The 15,971-nt window shown below is 40.6% G+C and overlaps 1 protein-coding gene across 2 annotated transcripts in view; it reads right to left on the bottom strand.

Annotated features, from left to right (window-relative positions):
* Nucleotides 1–444: 444 nt before the first annotated feature.
* Nucleotides 445–15,971, bottom strand: part of LOC104932800 (ephrin type-B receptor 2) — a 45,664-nt gene continuing 30,137 nt past the window's right edge. The window contains exons 2-16 of one of the 2 annotated variants that reach the window (XM_027288256.1): nt 15,525–15,589; nt 13,376–14,060; nt 11,070–11,225; nt 10,211–10,546; nt 9,990–10,114; nt 9,646–9,808; nt 9,410–9,518; nt 7,613–7,680; nt 7,357–7,479; nt 6,836–7,083; nt 5,814–6,029; nt 3,938–4,087; nt 3,084–3,277; nt 2,819–2,974; nt 445–1,445 (exon numbers count right to left, since the gene is read on the bottom strand). In XM_027288256.1, the coding sequence (XP_027144057.1) occupies nt 1,337–1,445; nt 2,819–2,974; nt 3,084–3,277; nt 3,938–4,087; nt 5,814–6,029; nt 6,836–7,083; nt 7,357–7,479; nt 7,613–7,680; nt 9,410–9,518; nt 9,646–9,808; nt 9,990–10,114; nt 10,211–10,546; nt 11,070–11,225; nt 13,376–14,060; nt 15,525–15,581 (2,895 nt within the window). In that variant the 5' untranslated portion in view covers nt 15,582–15,589 and the 3' untranslated portion in view covers nt 445–1,336. The remainder of the gene's footprint in view (nt 1,446–2,818; nt 2,975–3,083; nt 3,278–3,937; nt 4,088–5,813; nt 6,030–6,835; nt 7,084–7,356; nt 7,480–7,612; nt 7,681–9,409; nt 9,519–9,645; nt 9,809–9,989; nt 10,115–10,210; nt 10,547–11,069; nt 11,226–13,375; nt 14,061–15,524; nt 15,590–15,971) is intronic. The other variant, XM_027288257.1, reaches the window with a different exon arrangement.

Raw genomic sequence — 15,971 nt, 5'->3', positions numbered from 1 at the left:
TTGACCAGTGCATGCAACCTTTGCTTGTATTTTTTCTTAGTTCAAAGACTGTTAACTTCTATTATCCTCAAAAACCAATTCAGGTGCTTTTGAAGAGCGAACACTTACTGCTGCTGCATCCAACAATAGCCATGCAACCAGCGACACAGGTAGCAAACACAAGGAAGGTGCACACTGCTGTACCTCGGTAGCTATTTGCTGTTGCCACTTTCCAGCACTCTTAACCTTTGTGTATTTAAATTATTTTTAGATTGCTGTGTGATGTGATGTGTGTTTGTGATTTTTTTGGAACTGTAAACTCATTTGCTTCAAACTGTCTACTCAGGGATGTATAAAATATTTTGAACTGGACCCCATAAATGACTGGAATTATAACCCAGTGAATCTGTTTGCAGTGCAGCCAAACACATTGGGCTTCCTGTGAATCCATTATGTTTAGAAGCCTATGTGGATTTCACTAGTAACAGTGAAAACTAATACATAAAGAGGAAACTACAGAATGCAAATACATTTAATGTCTTAAACTGCTTATGAATATGCCAATGGTAAGTGGACTTCTTAGTGTTCTGACTACTCAAAGCTCTTTTACTCTACACATCACATTCACACACCAATGGCACATCCTCGGGAGAAATTTGGGGTCCAGTATCTTGCCCAAAACGTGCAGCCTGGAGGAGCTGGCGATCGAACTGCTGATCTTCTGATCAGATGGAATGGGATTTGATATGATGGAAACTGTAACAGTAACTAAAACAACTGTGGTAGCAGCATTGTGCCCTGCTCCTGATCAAAATCTACAGTGAAGATCAACATCACCGTGTGTCAGAGTGAGCAGAAAGAACCCGCCGTCAATAAGCACCTAAAGACAGAACTTAAATCAATCCACTGAAAACAACAGGGAGTGCCAACTATAAGCTGCATCTTGCATTTTGCAGTAGACATTTAGTTGAATTCTGTTGCATTGATTTTCATTTTTTTTTTCATTTTTATTTTTGACAGAGAATCTTGTACAAAAGGTTGCTGGGGTATCACTTACCAGTGAAATAAAATAAAAAAAACAAGAATGTTCCACTAAATAGACATGGACTTTTGGAGTTTGAGACGGGACTGTTACCTTGACATAGAGCAGCTACAAGAAAACTTACACAACATCTGTGTGCTCTGCAGACTGAATAAACCTTCTCGAGAGTGTGTAGTGAGGGAGGGAGAGTCTGAGGTTGGATCAAAGTCACAGTCTGCGTGTTAGGTCATAACCCTTTCTCAGAGGTTCCAGGGGAATGCAGGGTTGGTGGCTGCTGGGTTTGCAACAGTAAACAGAGTCTGTGTGCTCCTGGTATCACACCTCCACTGAAGTGATCTGGTTCATCTGGGCCCTCATGGATTGGATGCTGTTGAGGATCTTCTTCTGGTGGCCAGCCAATGTCACTCCCAGTCTGAGAATGTCCCTAAGGAGAAAACATTTGTTAGTATACCACAACACTTGAAATCTGTTTCCGGATACTGATATCTAAATGAGTCTAAATGACATTGTATGTGTTTTATATGATGTTAGGTACAAAGAAATTGCAAGTGTATATGGAACTTTCTTGCTCCTAGTTTTACCGTTGAGGCTATTTACAGGTTGCCCTAACCCTGGAAAATATGGAGAATCCACGATGTTCTATTTTTGATGGACGCAGCCTGCGTCAATTGGCACAGAGCAGCTCGAGCTGGTCGGAAGCCAGACACAGAAAGGCTATAGAGAATCTGGTTGATTTTCAAAATAAAACACCCTGTGCAAACTGCAGATCGTAAAAAGGATAGAGTTTAACTACGTAGCATATTTACACATGTACTGTAGAAGCATATTTAGAAACACAAGGAAAATGACCAAATCTGAGTAAGTAAACAACGTCTGGTGGGCGAAAAGCTCTGCTTGTGAAACACCGGTGGGATTTGAAGTTGTGTGCAGGACGGACCAAAACAGCACCACGGCTGCGACGTGACAGACAGGTGCCCAGTGGAGTTTCAGGGTAAGTTTAGTGCAATTATTCTTTTAACACATCACACGTTTTGACAGTGAAATAAAAAAATATATATTTTCCAAATTCAAATCCTGTATGACTTGTTACTTTCTGTTGGTATTTTCATATTTAAATGATCAAATTGGGGGACTTGGGAGCTCATTTCTGGACATAGAAATATCTCATTCATACACTGATGGCATTGGCTGCCATAAAGTGCCAACTGCTCACTGACACACCGATGTCACAGCTTTCAGGAGCAATTTAATTTTCACTATTTTGCCAGGGATCGAATCGCCGATGATCTCATTAGTGGATGACCCGCTCTAACTCTGAACCACAGAGTAGCCCAATGTGTGTGAGGGTGGAGGTCAGTTGTCCTCAACAGCTCCATATCACTCCATATCCACTATGTCAGGGTCACGTTTTAATCAATTTAATCAAATCGAAAGGATTGGATTGAATGATGATTGGACCTGACATACAGTATGCCATTAAGTTTAGAAACATAGGTCACTAAAGATAAAGATACATTTACTGCAGTTTCATTGAGACTTTTTTGAAGTTTAATATTTTATAATTTGAAGGTAGACAATTTTTGTTTTTTCATTGCCTTTCATAGTCATTATGCCTTTTAATATGTTTTTATTTATTAATTTTACTGGCTGTACACTTTTAATTTGTTTAAAACATGCTATAGAAATGAACTGAACTTGACTTATTAAATATTGTTTTTTGTTTTTTTTCAAATAAACCACTAACTATGTCTATCAGTCTTCTTCTGTGCATATATCAAAAGTGTAAATGTAGCATACTCCATGGTCATTTGAGACACCACATCAAAGCTGGTGAAGCCTTCGTTGGCAAAGTTCTCTTTGTACTGGCCCATCTTAATGGCGTCCAACCACTCGTCCACTGTGCTGAAAGAGGAGAAGTCTGGAGTGCTGCGATCGAGGAGAGGTAAGTGAACACTGGTGGACAGAAAGACAAGAGAAGAACACAACAGTCTGTGAGGAAGTTGATTTCTGAGAGGTGTAGGTCATACACAGTGTGAAGTGATGGTGGTCCTTTCTGTCATACCTTGATGACAGCGGTGTCATGGCCTTGAGGCTGTTGGGGTTGCGGATCATCTTGTCCAGAGTGCTGACAATCTGGCTGAATTTTGGCCGGTTGTTGCGGTCTTTTTGCCAGCAGTCCAGCATCAGCTGATGCAGGGCACTAGGACAGTCCATAGGGGGTGGCAACCTGTAGTCCTGCTCTATGGCATTGATAACCTACAAGAATGTATACAGTATAAAGAACATGACTAGAATCTCATACTGCACAAAACTGCACTGCAACAGATAAGACACACAATCAAAACCACAAATGAAATGAGATGAAACCAATGTGTGATTGTTAGCATTGGGGACAGGACTGCCTGGATGGAGACGACCAGAGCCACCACACTGAGCTTCACAACAACTCTTCAGAAATGTTATAAACTTAATGTGAAGCAAATAATAAGATTTATGTAATAGTACTAATAAACTTAATGTGCCTCCACTACACAGTAGTGTAGTAGTAACCAGGTTTATGCATTAAGTATTAATAAAGACAAACCCGCTGACACTTTTTATCCAAAGCGACTCACAGGGAGCAATTTGGGGTTCAGTATCTTGCAAAAGGACACTTTGACATGCAGACTGGAGGTGCCAAGGATCAAACCACTGATCATGTGATTAGTGGACAACCCGCTCTACCTCCTGAGCGACACACGCCCAAATATTTTATGAGTGAAAATGAATTGAAATGAACATTTTCTAAATAAATAAATCTAAATATAATCACATACAGTTCTACAAACAAGATCTCTACACACTAATATTAAAAACTATTGTCACTGTGATGTATACTAAAATACAAACTCCAGCCTTTTGTACAGGATGACTTACATCTTGGTTGCTCATATCCCAGTAGGGCCTCTCTCCATATGACATCACTTCCCACATAACTATGCCATAGCTCCAGCAATCACTTGAAGAGGTGAACTTCCTGTACTGAATGGCCTCAGGAGCCGTCCACCGGATGGGAATTTTTCCTCCCTGGAAAAACAAACAAACATGGAGGTCAACAGTGGCACAACAGACAGGAAGACAAAGACAAGTATTAGGTCAACAGTGGCACAACAGACAGGAAGACAAAGACAAGTATTATTTTATCACTTTTGGCTGACCTTTTTAATGTCTTTTAACTTCTAGAAATGTCTTCTATAATGTGATTTATCATTTAACTGAAATTTTAAACCTAGGGTCAATCTAGTCCCTCTTCATGCTACCATGTATGGAATAAATATTTTATTTCTCATTCAATGACACAGACCTGTCAACCAATCATTGTGAATTCATACAGAAATATTTCTTTCACAAAAAAGGGATCAACTCTGTCCCTTAGTCTTTTAAGCCAAGCAGACAATCGTGAGGCCAAGCAGGGACTCAAAGGTCCTCGCAGAACAACTCCTTGAACCAACCACCTGAAAGCAAGAAACTTATTTATCTTAAACAATTTAGATTTAGGTTCTTGAAAGAAGTGACAACTGTTATCTCACTGCAAACATTCAGACCTTAACACACAAGAGCAGTGTAAATGGAGCTGTAAAAAGGCTTTTGACTGTGAACCATGACATACCTCTGATCGAACTTTGTACCTGAATTTTTCGGAACAAGCTACTGGCTGGTTTGCATAAAATCATGAAGATAGGGAGCAAGATGTTTATTTCATCAAGTCTCCTTGTTTAAAATGATATTTAAATGTGTGAACGATCTCACAATAGCTTTGTAAATGTAAATGTAAATGTACTTTATTTATACAGCCCTTTACAACAGTCCTTTCGGTGTAAAAACAACAACAATATTGTTAAAAACAATAAAGGACCAGTAAAAACAATAAAAAATACGACAAAATCGAATAAGATAAGATAAAAGTGTCATCATACTACTGGGTATAAAAGCCATCCTAAATAAGTGGGTTTTTAGCCTGGATTTAAAAGGCAGGTCCGAAACAAGACGCATCTCGACGGGGAGCTTATTCCAGAGCCTGGGGGCGGCAACGGAAAAGGCTCGGTCACCCCAGTGTTTTTTTATTTCGACCTGGGCACTTCCAGCAAAAGTTGATCTTTAGACCTCAGAGCTCTACCAGGATTGCGGACAGTTAAAAGCTCAGATAAATACGATGGGGCGAGGCCGTTAAGAGCTTTAAACAAATATTAAAAGTTTAAATCAGTTCTATAAAGGACAGGAAGCCAATGAAGGGAGTTAAGAACAGGAGTGATATGCCCACGTCTGTTGGTTGCTGTATTTGTCTCTATGTTACAAAAAATACCAACTAGGAGTTTAGCGTCATGGCAACTTCAGGGTGTCACAGTGCAAAACAACTTTCATCTTTTCAAAGAAGTACATTTTTGGAATGCCTCACAACGTGAAATACACAACAATGTGTGCATGCACATTTTAAAAAAATTAAATCCACACATTATACTGGAACATATACACATGTATATGCAGAATAATTGTAATATGATGTAAATATTGTAATTTATATATGATCATGTGGTCAGTTTAACAGATGCACTGGATGGATTAAATGTTATGACCTTTGAGGATCCTAATGAGGGACAAAGGTCACAAATTAGCCTTAGGCTATAATTCTTACATGCAACAATCTGTTTCATGTTATTGTTAATGCAAGGACATTTGAATGACTTTTTTTTTTTGCTTCTAGTGGTAAGGTAAAAAACTGTGAATATGAAACTTTTGTATGAAGACGACTGACCAAAGCGCTGGTATAGGTGGGGTCTGAGGTGTCATCCTCGAGGAAGCGGGACAGGCCAAAGTCCGACACTTTGCACACCAAGTTGCTGTTGACCAAGATGTTTCTAGCTGCCAAGTCTCTATGGACATAGTTCATGTCACACAGATACTTCATTCCTGCTGCTATGCCACGCAGCATTCCCACCAGCTGGATCACTGTAAACTGCCCGTCATTTTGCTACAAGAAAAACAAAACAGCAATATCAATGTTTGTCTTTTGTGATGAATGAATGATGACTGTGAACAGGATTGTATTGTGAAGGCATTCCTACAAATTAACCACATATATGCTTGCTGGGTGATCATATCTAAAGGTTTGAAAAGTATATTTATGCTGGCATGTCCAATTTGGACACTCAGTGAGACTTTTACTTGGACCGCTCTCTATTCTACTCTCTATTGACAAAATTAACTTTATAAAAACCTAAAGGCCAGGTTTGCATTCAGACGTTAGTGACAGCAGTCTTACTCAAAAGTGTTCAGAGTTAGTCAGAGTTTTTATGTTCAGTGCTTCACAGAGTTCAGTCACAGACAGAGACAACGGACAGAGAAGACTATGTGAATTAGGCCTTCATAGTCGGAATTACTAAAAAGAAACCACTACTGAGGGAGACCAAGAAGAAGAAGAGAACTGCTTGGGCCAAGAAACAAAAGAAATGGACATTAGATAGGGTGGCTGTGGCTTTGGAGGTAGAGTTGATCATCCACTGATTAGCTATAAGTGAGAGGTTTGGTTTCAACCATCCCAAAACACACCTCACGTGACCTGGCCTCCACAATCACCTGACCTAAATTGATTATTGATTTCTCCCCTATCTAGAAGGACAACTCTAAGGCCCATTAGCACGGCTAAACGCCCTCAAAACTCACTTTGTACTCTGTGTGAAGGAGAAATCATGCTCTCAAACTGATAATCTATGCTCTTAAATAAAGATAGGATCATTCTTCCATAGTAGGCAACCTTGTGATGAATTTCTCCTTTACCCTGAGGAAGGAGTCAAGAGATCCGTTCTCCATGAACTCAGTAATGATAATCACAGGGCTGCTCTTGGTCACCACCCCTTCCAGATGGATAATGTTGGGATGATCGAATTGGCCCATGATGGATGCCTCGCTCAGGAAGTCCCGCCTCTGGCGTTCAGTGTAGCCGACTTTCAGCGTCTTAATAGCCACCAGGATCTCTCTCTTCCCAGGCTGCCGGAGGTTTCCACTGCACACCTCCCCAAACTCTCCTGTCAGAAAGATGAGAGAGGTCCATGGTAGGTGACATTTTAAAAAAGCTGTTTGCACAGGTAAACAAATCATGTCTTAACCTAAACATGCTTTTAGGCCTGAGCCAGTAATATGACATGCTCCATGGACATGGCAAAACATACCCTTATGTGTGCTCAGTGTCCTCAGAACTTTAATTAAAAGTTCCAATAATTCCAGTAATAGCCCGCTTGTGAAATTGTTTCAATTGATACTTGACATCGTTTCTTTTTTCATGCAGTGTTGTCTTTTACCTGCACCAATAACTTGTTCGATCTTGACACAAGAAATGTCAATCTCCTTAGCAAACTCTCTGACTGCTTCATTGGGGTCTTCATATGTGAAGGGATCAATGTAGATCTTCATTCCTGGTGACACTTCAACAGAGAGATAGAAAAGACAGCAACAGATACACACACAGCATTTCAAATGCAAAATTACAGATCATCTATTGTTTACATACTCTGTCAGTCTGATAACAGTATACTGTGTGCAGTAAGTGTTACTTACTATGACCACTGGTGTAATGTTGGAGTTTGTCTGTGTACTCTGATTCTGGTCTGTCTGAACTTCTCCTGCTGGGGACAAACACACAGAGGCTTGGATGTGAACATATCCACCTTGATAAATCAAACAACTTTGTGTATGGACATTTTGCTGTTCAGACCATTTATCAAGATTGTGTAGGCATGGCAAATCACATTTTGATTATCTTTCTTCAAAGTTTCCAGACCAAACTCCTTTAACAAAAACTTAAATGACAAGATTTTGAATCTGGATTGAAACTAATTTGTAATACTGTATACTAATATATCGGTGTTTACTATTATGTAAGACCCCAAATTACATCGTTAAATGGCTGGAGGTAGAGCAGGTCATCCACTAATCAGATGACCGGTGGTTTGATCCCTGGCTCCTTCAGCCTGCATGGGCAAGATACTGAACCCCAACTTGTGCCTGAAGGCTGCAGTGTGTCAATGAATGGTTAGCTCCTAAAACTGATGAGCAGTTGGCACCTTGCATGCCAGTCAATGTTAATCAATATGTAGTGTAAAAATGCTTTGAGTTGTCGGAAGCTATATAAGTACAGTCCATTGAGCATTTACCATTTGGGCTTCCAGAGGCCAAAAAAACTTGGATGACCTACAATTTTCTGATGTTAAATTCAGACCAAACTGAAGTTCTTGTAATTGGACCCAAACACCTCAGAAACTCTCTTTCTAGAGACTTAGTTACTTTAGATGGGATCACCCTGGAAACTACAAACTACCATTCTGGGTTCGGGACGTCAACACCTTAAAGAGTCTTTCCTTTTTGATAGAGCTTATAGTTAGGGCTGGCTCTGGTCATCCCTTAGTTATGCTGCTATAGAACTGAACTGATTTGTTCTGTACATGTGACGTCTATTGCATGTCTGTCTGTCCTGGGAGAGGGATCCCTCCTCTGTGGCTCTTCCTGAGGTTTCTTCCACCTTTTTTCCCTGTTAAAGGGTTTTTTTGTGGGCAAGTTTTTCCTCACTCGAACCGAGGGTCTAAGGACAGAGGGTGTCACTCCCTGTACAGATTGTAAAGCCCTCCGAGGCAAATGTACTTTGTGACTTTGGGCTATACAAATAAAATCTGATTTGATTTGATTTGGAGTTATGATATATGAATTTTCAATCAAATAACATGTGTTGATGTTACACCGCGGTGAAGTCAAGCTGGGTTTTTGTTCTGTCTCGTCATTTCCTGTTTTATTTTGAAATTTACCTGCCCTCTCGTTTCAGATCACTTGGCCTTCCCTTGTGTGTCACTTGTTGCCGTAATTCCTGATTTGTCTCCACCTGTTCCCCATTACCCATCTGTGTGTCTATATAGGTTCTGTGTCTCCCTGTGTCCTGCGTCTTCTGGTTTTGATAATTTTGCATAACCGATAGAGTTTTTCCTCCTTAGGAGTGTTTTTTGTTATATTTAGTTTGGCCTCGTTCTCCCTTCTGAGAGACTCTTTAGGGTTAGTTCCATAGCCTTTTGTTTCACCTCACTCTGTCGAGATTTTGTTTTCTTCAATAAATCTGCTCGCTGACACGTCAGCTTCTGAGTCCTGTTTTATTTCCGGCCTGACAGGTGACAGGTGTATTTCAACATTATCTGCGTCTGGTGCCTCATTCAGCTCTCATTTCATCAGTAATTCTATCTTGTATCTTTGTGTAGACGAAAAATCTATTATAAAATATATTCTTCCAACATTCTACGTCCTGTTTTGGTGTGTTGGAAAAAAAACACACATATTAAATTTACTTTACTTTTGCTAACATTATTGACTCACCTGCGGCAGACAATTATGAAGACAGTGATGGCAATGATGAAGACCACCCCTGCAGCAGCTGAACCAATGATGAGGGGGAGTTTCTCCTGGATACTGGAGTTATACTCCTCTACAGGTCAAGAGAGAGAAAGTGATGAAATGAGACTCATTTTTAAATATGGATTTAATACAGGAAGCCTGCAAGGAAAACGTGTTTAAATTTTGTTGACCAATAAATTTAAATTAGCTGTTCCTACCTTCAGTCATAGTTTGGAAGTACATTTTACCACTAAACCGGCCAAATCCAGCAACAGTCCGAGCCCGAACTTGAAAAACGTAGATAGTACCAGGCTTCAAGCCTCTTATGACTGCAGTGTTGGTCTGACTCCTTGTTAGAGAAGAGTTCCATTCTGCCTGGTTCTGAAACACATCAGCAACATAATAAGACAAATGTTGTCTGAGGTGAAAGCATTTCAAAATATAAATGTGCCACTACAGCAGTGAGTTGTCACTGTCAAATCAGGAGCCATGTTGTCTGAGTGAGTCATTGTCAAAAGACTGAGGAAGCCTTCTCTTTGATTCATTTACAGTGCTGACATACCTTCTCATAGTACTGCAGCTCATAGTCCAGGATGACTCCATTGGGCTGATCAGGCTGGGACCAAGACAGAGTGATGGTGTTAGGGGTTCTGCTGACCTGGTGGATGATGGACACTGCCGATGGTGCTGAGGACAAAAGAAGAGAAAGCAATATACTGACAGGCAGACTGTATCAAATCATTAAAGTGAAATTATGCCATATAAATGTTGAGTTAGTCTCACCAGCCTGGTTGGTGGTGATGTTGACAGACGTGTAGTGTGGTGAATAAGGACTCTGGTCAGACACTCCATTGACAGCTTGTATTTCAAAGGTGTACTGGGTGTGAGCCAGGAGGTCGCTTATGTGAACACGGGTGTCAGTCAGTCCCAGCTGACGTGGAACAAACTGCACATTGTCTCCACAACGGGTGCAGCCACCTCGCCCACTGCCACAGCTCTTACATATGATATTGTAGACAACATCTTCCCGGCCACCGCCCTCCTGTGGTGGGCTCCACTCCAGCCTCAGAGAGGTCTCATTCACGATGGAGATGACATTTTGTGGAGCTGACGGAACAGCTGAAGAGAAAGAAATTACACTAGTACTGTAATTCAATACTGTAGTTGTAAAACTTATCCAATGAATATGCTATAATACATGCACATACATAAGACAATCTAAGGTACTTCTTGGAGCAGGGCTCATATGTCAAGCATGAGTGGGGTAAGTGACTTGAGCAAGGGCCCTTAACCGCATCAGCTCCAGGATAGCTATGTCGATATTTCTCATGGTTGGTATACTTGGTTTTATCAAAATGATTATTTCTTGTGCTGGGATCAGAAAAACTTTAGTGAGTCGTTCTGCATTTTGTGAGAGTTTAATGTTTGATAGTAAAATGAGAAAATGAGTTAGTCAAGTGTGACTTGAATGTGGTACATATACTCTGCTACCCTACATATCTTCTTATTGTAAGTTTGTATTATTGTTAAAATGTATGAAGTTCTCACTGAGAAAACAACACTGTGTCTTTCTTCTCCTCATTTTCAGGGGGGGGCAGTGATATTCAGAAATGTGCTGTCATGATAGATGGTGCACACATACTTGTACAGGGCATCTTTGGAGGGTCGGAGTCAGTGCGGTAGTAACCATTGCGACAGACACAATTAGTTGCTCCTTCGCTGGTGGTTCTGCTGTTAATGGGACACTGCAGACATTTGTGATCTCCCTGTGCAGCTTTGAAGAAGCCTGATACACAAGCTGCAAGGGAGATATACAGCAGTCAAACAGGCGCGGGATGCACAGACAAAAGAGGATCGACAGAGAAATGAAATGGAACAAAATGCATAAGAGAAAAAAGTCGAATAAATCCACAGGGTCAACTCTTTAATATATCAGTATTAGTATTAATCAGATACTAAAATATACAGTATGTCTAAGTTCTTTCATCTCACAAGTCATAATACTGCAGTCTGTATTTCATAAAGGTCAGTTCATTGAAGAGACATGTACTGGAACTCCTTCAGATGCTGTCAGTTGTGTGATCCACAGAGTTGTGAAACATGTTAGAACATGTGGAGCAGAGTAGACTGTCAGGACTGTGCAAGACGAAAGAAGAAAGAAAAAACACAGTGGCAACAGTGGCAAATGAACAAAGGAATTTCAGGATTTTTGCAGCCGCCAAACCTGCACAAATAAAAAAATCCTGCCAAGAAAATCTTAACAGCTTGAGAGGGTGGATGCAAGTGATGCAAAATGAATGGTCCTATCATTCTTTGTGAGTATAAAACGTAACTTCCATGACACGCATAGGTTTCCGAAGAGGTGTTGGGAAGCACAGTGCTCACTGAGAATAGACTTAATCCAAACTTGTGATGGCACCTACCTGTTAATCGATGCCACCACCCTACTATATTCTAGCTCCGCTCTTTAGGAGTCATAATTTAAATAAAACACAATTCAAGGTTCCAAGCAAACATGAACACTGCCATAGTTTCACTACCTCCAAAGCAAAAAAACAGGAATCCAATACTGCTGTCCATTGTCTCTCATCACACGGATATAAAAACCAACAGCACCAGGCCACAGGGCAGAACGAGTCACCATCTATAATTCACCCAGATCATACTGTTTTTAGGTACAAACACATCAAGTAACCCATGTAGATTGTTTAATTTAATGCAGTAGATTCAATTATAACAACTGGAAAAACAAGAATTAAACCGGCTAATCTACAAAAACCAAAAGTGCTAGGAAGACATGAATCTCCAAATTTGTACCATTATTCTTTGGCCAGTCAGCTTCAATACAAATGGATCCAGCCCATCAGATAATATGTGGTTTGTGTCCTGACTTACTTGCACATAGACTGAAAAAGCATCACACATCTTTCATAATAATACATTGGTTTTAGTCCTTCACTTTGTCCAGAAGTATCCAGAGCAAACAATTTTTAGAATATTTGCAACTTGAATCATCTGTTCAATAAAAGTTATGGCCACCAACCTAGAGCCAACCTCTTTCCTCATCCTGAGTCAATTAGTCAATTAACACCCCTTCCCCGATAAACAAAATATAACAAATAATATCACAGTCTCACAAACCAGCAACCATACAAGTACACATCCCACACCCTATCACTCCCTCACTGTCGTATCAAGGAGACATATAGTATAGTAACATAGTATAGTACAAAGCAGTCTACAAAACTACATTACAGATAATATATAGACATGTCACACTTTATAGACCACATGAGAATGATGATCTCATCTGTCAGTCATCTGTCAGAACCTATTGATTAAATATTGAATATGATCACTAGCTGAGCATACTGTATATCTGGGTGCTCATCTCTCAGTAAATAATAATCAGCCAAGCCATGGCATAAATAGTATTATATATCTAAAAAAATCTGTGAGGATTGGATGTTTGGTTAAATCCTCAAGTCATCAGTAGGCTCACAAGGCTGTCCTAACTTGTTATGTTTGTAGTTTGATTTGACAAATTGTGTAGTCTATGCCCAGGCATCCATGGCAACCCTGCAACCACAGAGATCCCCCACATAACATATCCCAGCTTGACCCCCAGCCGTTGTCAGTGTCTCACTATATCCTTAATTCCAAGGCAATGCAGGGCTAATTCTGATCTTGAAGGTGTGTGTGTGTGTGTGTTTAATCTGCAGACCTAGTGAAGCGTTGTCGTCTGCTGTGTGTTAAAGAGGATCATGTCACATGTAAAGTTCTCAGTCAGCCAAGATACCATGAAGGACCAGCTGGTCCAGAGCCAGGTGAATGGGCAACATAACCAGACAGAGCATGGCAGAGGCTATACAGAGAGAATATGCAAGAAGGCACAAACAGATGTGTCAGAGAGTAGAGTAAAAACTATAGCACATGCAAGCTCCTTACCTCTGCAGACTGTACCATTCTCTACTGCTTCGTACCCAGCTTTGCACATGCAGCGTCCAATTGGTACCATCCACTCTCCATCTCCGTTACAGTACAGCTTGATGGGTACATCCACCTCCTCACCATTGGGAACACACACACCCCTGGCTGCTACCAGAGAGGTGCTCTCTGCTCCAGACAGAGTCTCAGGAAAGACAGCGCCGTTCTGGATCACACGAGGACATTTCCTGTAGTAGACTCGAACAGCGATGAGTGACATGCAAGCACCATAATCCTGGAAAGCGAGGTAGAAGCCATTGCGTGAAACAGGTCCAAAGCTCCGTACTTCACTATTGATCTTCATGATACGGCCACCAAGATCAACCTGAGAGAAGCTCTCATCAGCAGCTATAGTGTCAACTTTCACCCAGGGATTCTCCATCCACGGTGGGGACGATTTAGTAGCTGTGTCCGAGTCAGACTCATAGTAGTACAGGTTGAAGGTTTCCTTGCAGGAACCGGGGACATTAGGTATGGAACTGCAGTCACGCACTGAGAATTTCATCTGTACATGGATACGCTGAGCACCACGGCGGCGGATGTATTTGGTGCGTACCCAGTTGTTCTGGCTGCTATCGAAGACATTGCACACCTGGTATGTTCGAATAGTGTTCATGTTTTCGTCATAGCCACTAACCTCTTCCCACTAGGAGATAGAACAGACAAAACTATTGATAAATAACAAGTGCATGTACAAAAACTACTTCAAACACACACAAATACCAAATTACTTTGACAGCACAGCATTTTTCTTAACAAATTATCTAACCAAAACAACAAAGTAGATAGTTTGTCACTGTTTCCAAAAACGACAAATATGACCATTACATGCTGTGGTTTAAAAGCAACTCAACAGCAGCTGAATATCTTGTTGACCTAGTGGTTCACCTTCCCACTTCCAGGGTGTGTAAGCACACTGTGACATCAATGTTGAGTGTGGTTACACATGTACCAGAAAACACCTCTGAACTCACCCACAGTTGCAACATACTTACATGCATAACATAACATACAGAGTCAATGAAAAGGCGCAAGTACGTATGAAAAGATACAGATTTCCTAAAGGCACTGTAAATTGAGACAAAGACACATCTGTTTGACAGTTGCTCCTAAGCAAAAAAGAAATGAAAGGACACAAAGTTCTATATAAATAAAGATCAGAGGTCGTGCATCTGAAGAGGAAAGATAAGCATGATACGCATGTCATCATACCCAAGGTCAGACAAACTTAAAGATTACATTTTTCTTTTCTAAAAGGATTTGATCTTCTTCTTAACTTATGCCCTTTTATGTGGATTTATGTGTCCAAATAACAAAGCTATATCTTTGTTATTAAGTTCAACCAGCAAGGCTTTTGTATTAGCTCCCTTTAATAAATGCAGCCTCGGGATGAAGGTTCATGAGATTACAGGGAATCTGCTCAGACATTCATGAAGCACTGTCACAAACACATGGACTACTTAAACAACACTGGTAGGAACTATAGAAGAGATAGGGACGATAGAAACTACGGTGGCCAAGTTGCATTTTTATCTTCAAGAACACGTCAGTTGTTCTCATTGTAATCGCAAAGCTGAGTACTGATAAACTAATATGGCTACAGATTCTAGTTCTAATGTGAAGTGTTAAAAAGTGAAAGAATATTTGGAAATCAAGATATAGTGACAGATGAAATTAAGGACACATCTTGTCCTTTACAGAAGAAACTGATTTGGAGGGGGGGACTCAGTGACTAGCATTTCATTTCTTTAACAAGAAAGATTCAAATGCCTGAGTTTGGAAGAAAAATATGGAGTGATACTAAGTTGAATGAATATGCCATATGTAGGGAAAATCTTGTGATCGTTCATAGGGGTCTAACCTCACCTGTACACACTGAGACACTGTTTTCCCTAAACAGGAAATCAGAGCATCAATACAAGATGGTCCAGTGAACGTTTGATTGACTGATTGTCTTCAAGAGATGAATGTGTATGGGTTTCCAACAATGATGTTCATATTTTCTAGTTACCTCATCATGGCTGTTACATGTAACAGAACATTTGTACATACATACTGCCTGCATGTATTCTTACATACTGTTCCTAGTGTCGTGGTTTGTTCCACTCACCCCTTGCGATGGGTTGATGGTCCAGCCCAATTCTGCTGTTGCTGTTGTTGAATCCATAAGCACTTCTGCAGAAGACAAAAATGAAACAGTCAGAGTTACTGTGTGCTAATCTTTTTGGGACATTAAGATAAACCCTCGTGTTAGTTTCTGCTAACACTGGTAAACAGTGTTGTCACTCTATCACTCCACCACCAATAGCACAATTCCATCATGTGACAGTACTAGAAAGGACCTGTTAACTGAATGTGGAGCCAGTATCGTGCCAGAACCGGAGGTGGGCGAGCAGACAAAGTCTCAGCAGCTTCTATGGACATAATGACAAAGGAGAAGAGACCGAAGAGGACGTTTATAGAGTAAGAAAGCTAAGTAGAGAAAAAGAGAATTAGCTAACAAGAAGTCGCCAGACTGACTTTTAGTGGTTGGTGAGAGCTTGGTGAAATGAAAGGC

This window comes from Larimichthys crocea, chromosome XV, assembly GCF_000972845.2.
Source record: "Larimichthys crocea isolate SSNF chromosome XV, L_crocea_2.0, whole genome shotgun sequence".
In the NCBI taxonomy this organism is placed as follows: domain Eukaryota; kingdom Metazoa; phylum Chordata; class Actinopteri; family Sciaenidae; genus Larimichthys; species Larimichthys crocea.
The sequence above is the reverse complement of the archived record's forward strand: the minus strand, read 5'-3'. Positions and strand labels throughout refer to the sequence as shown.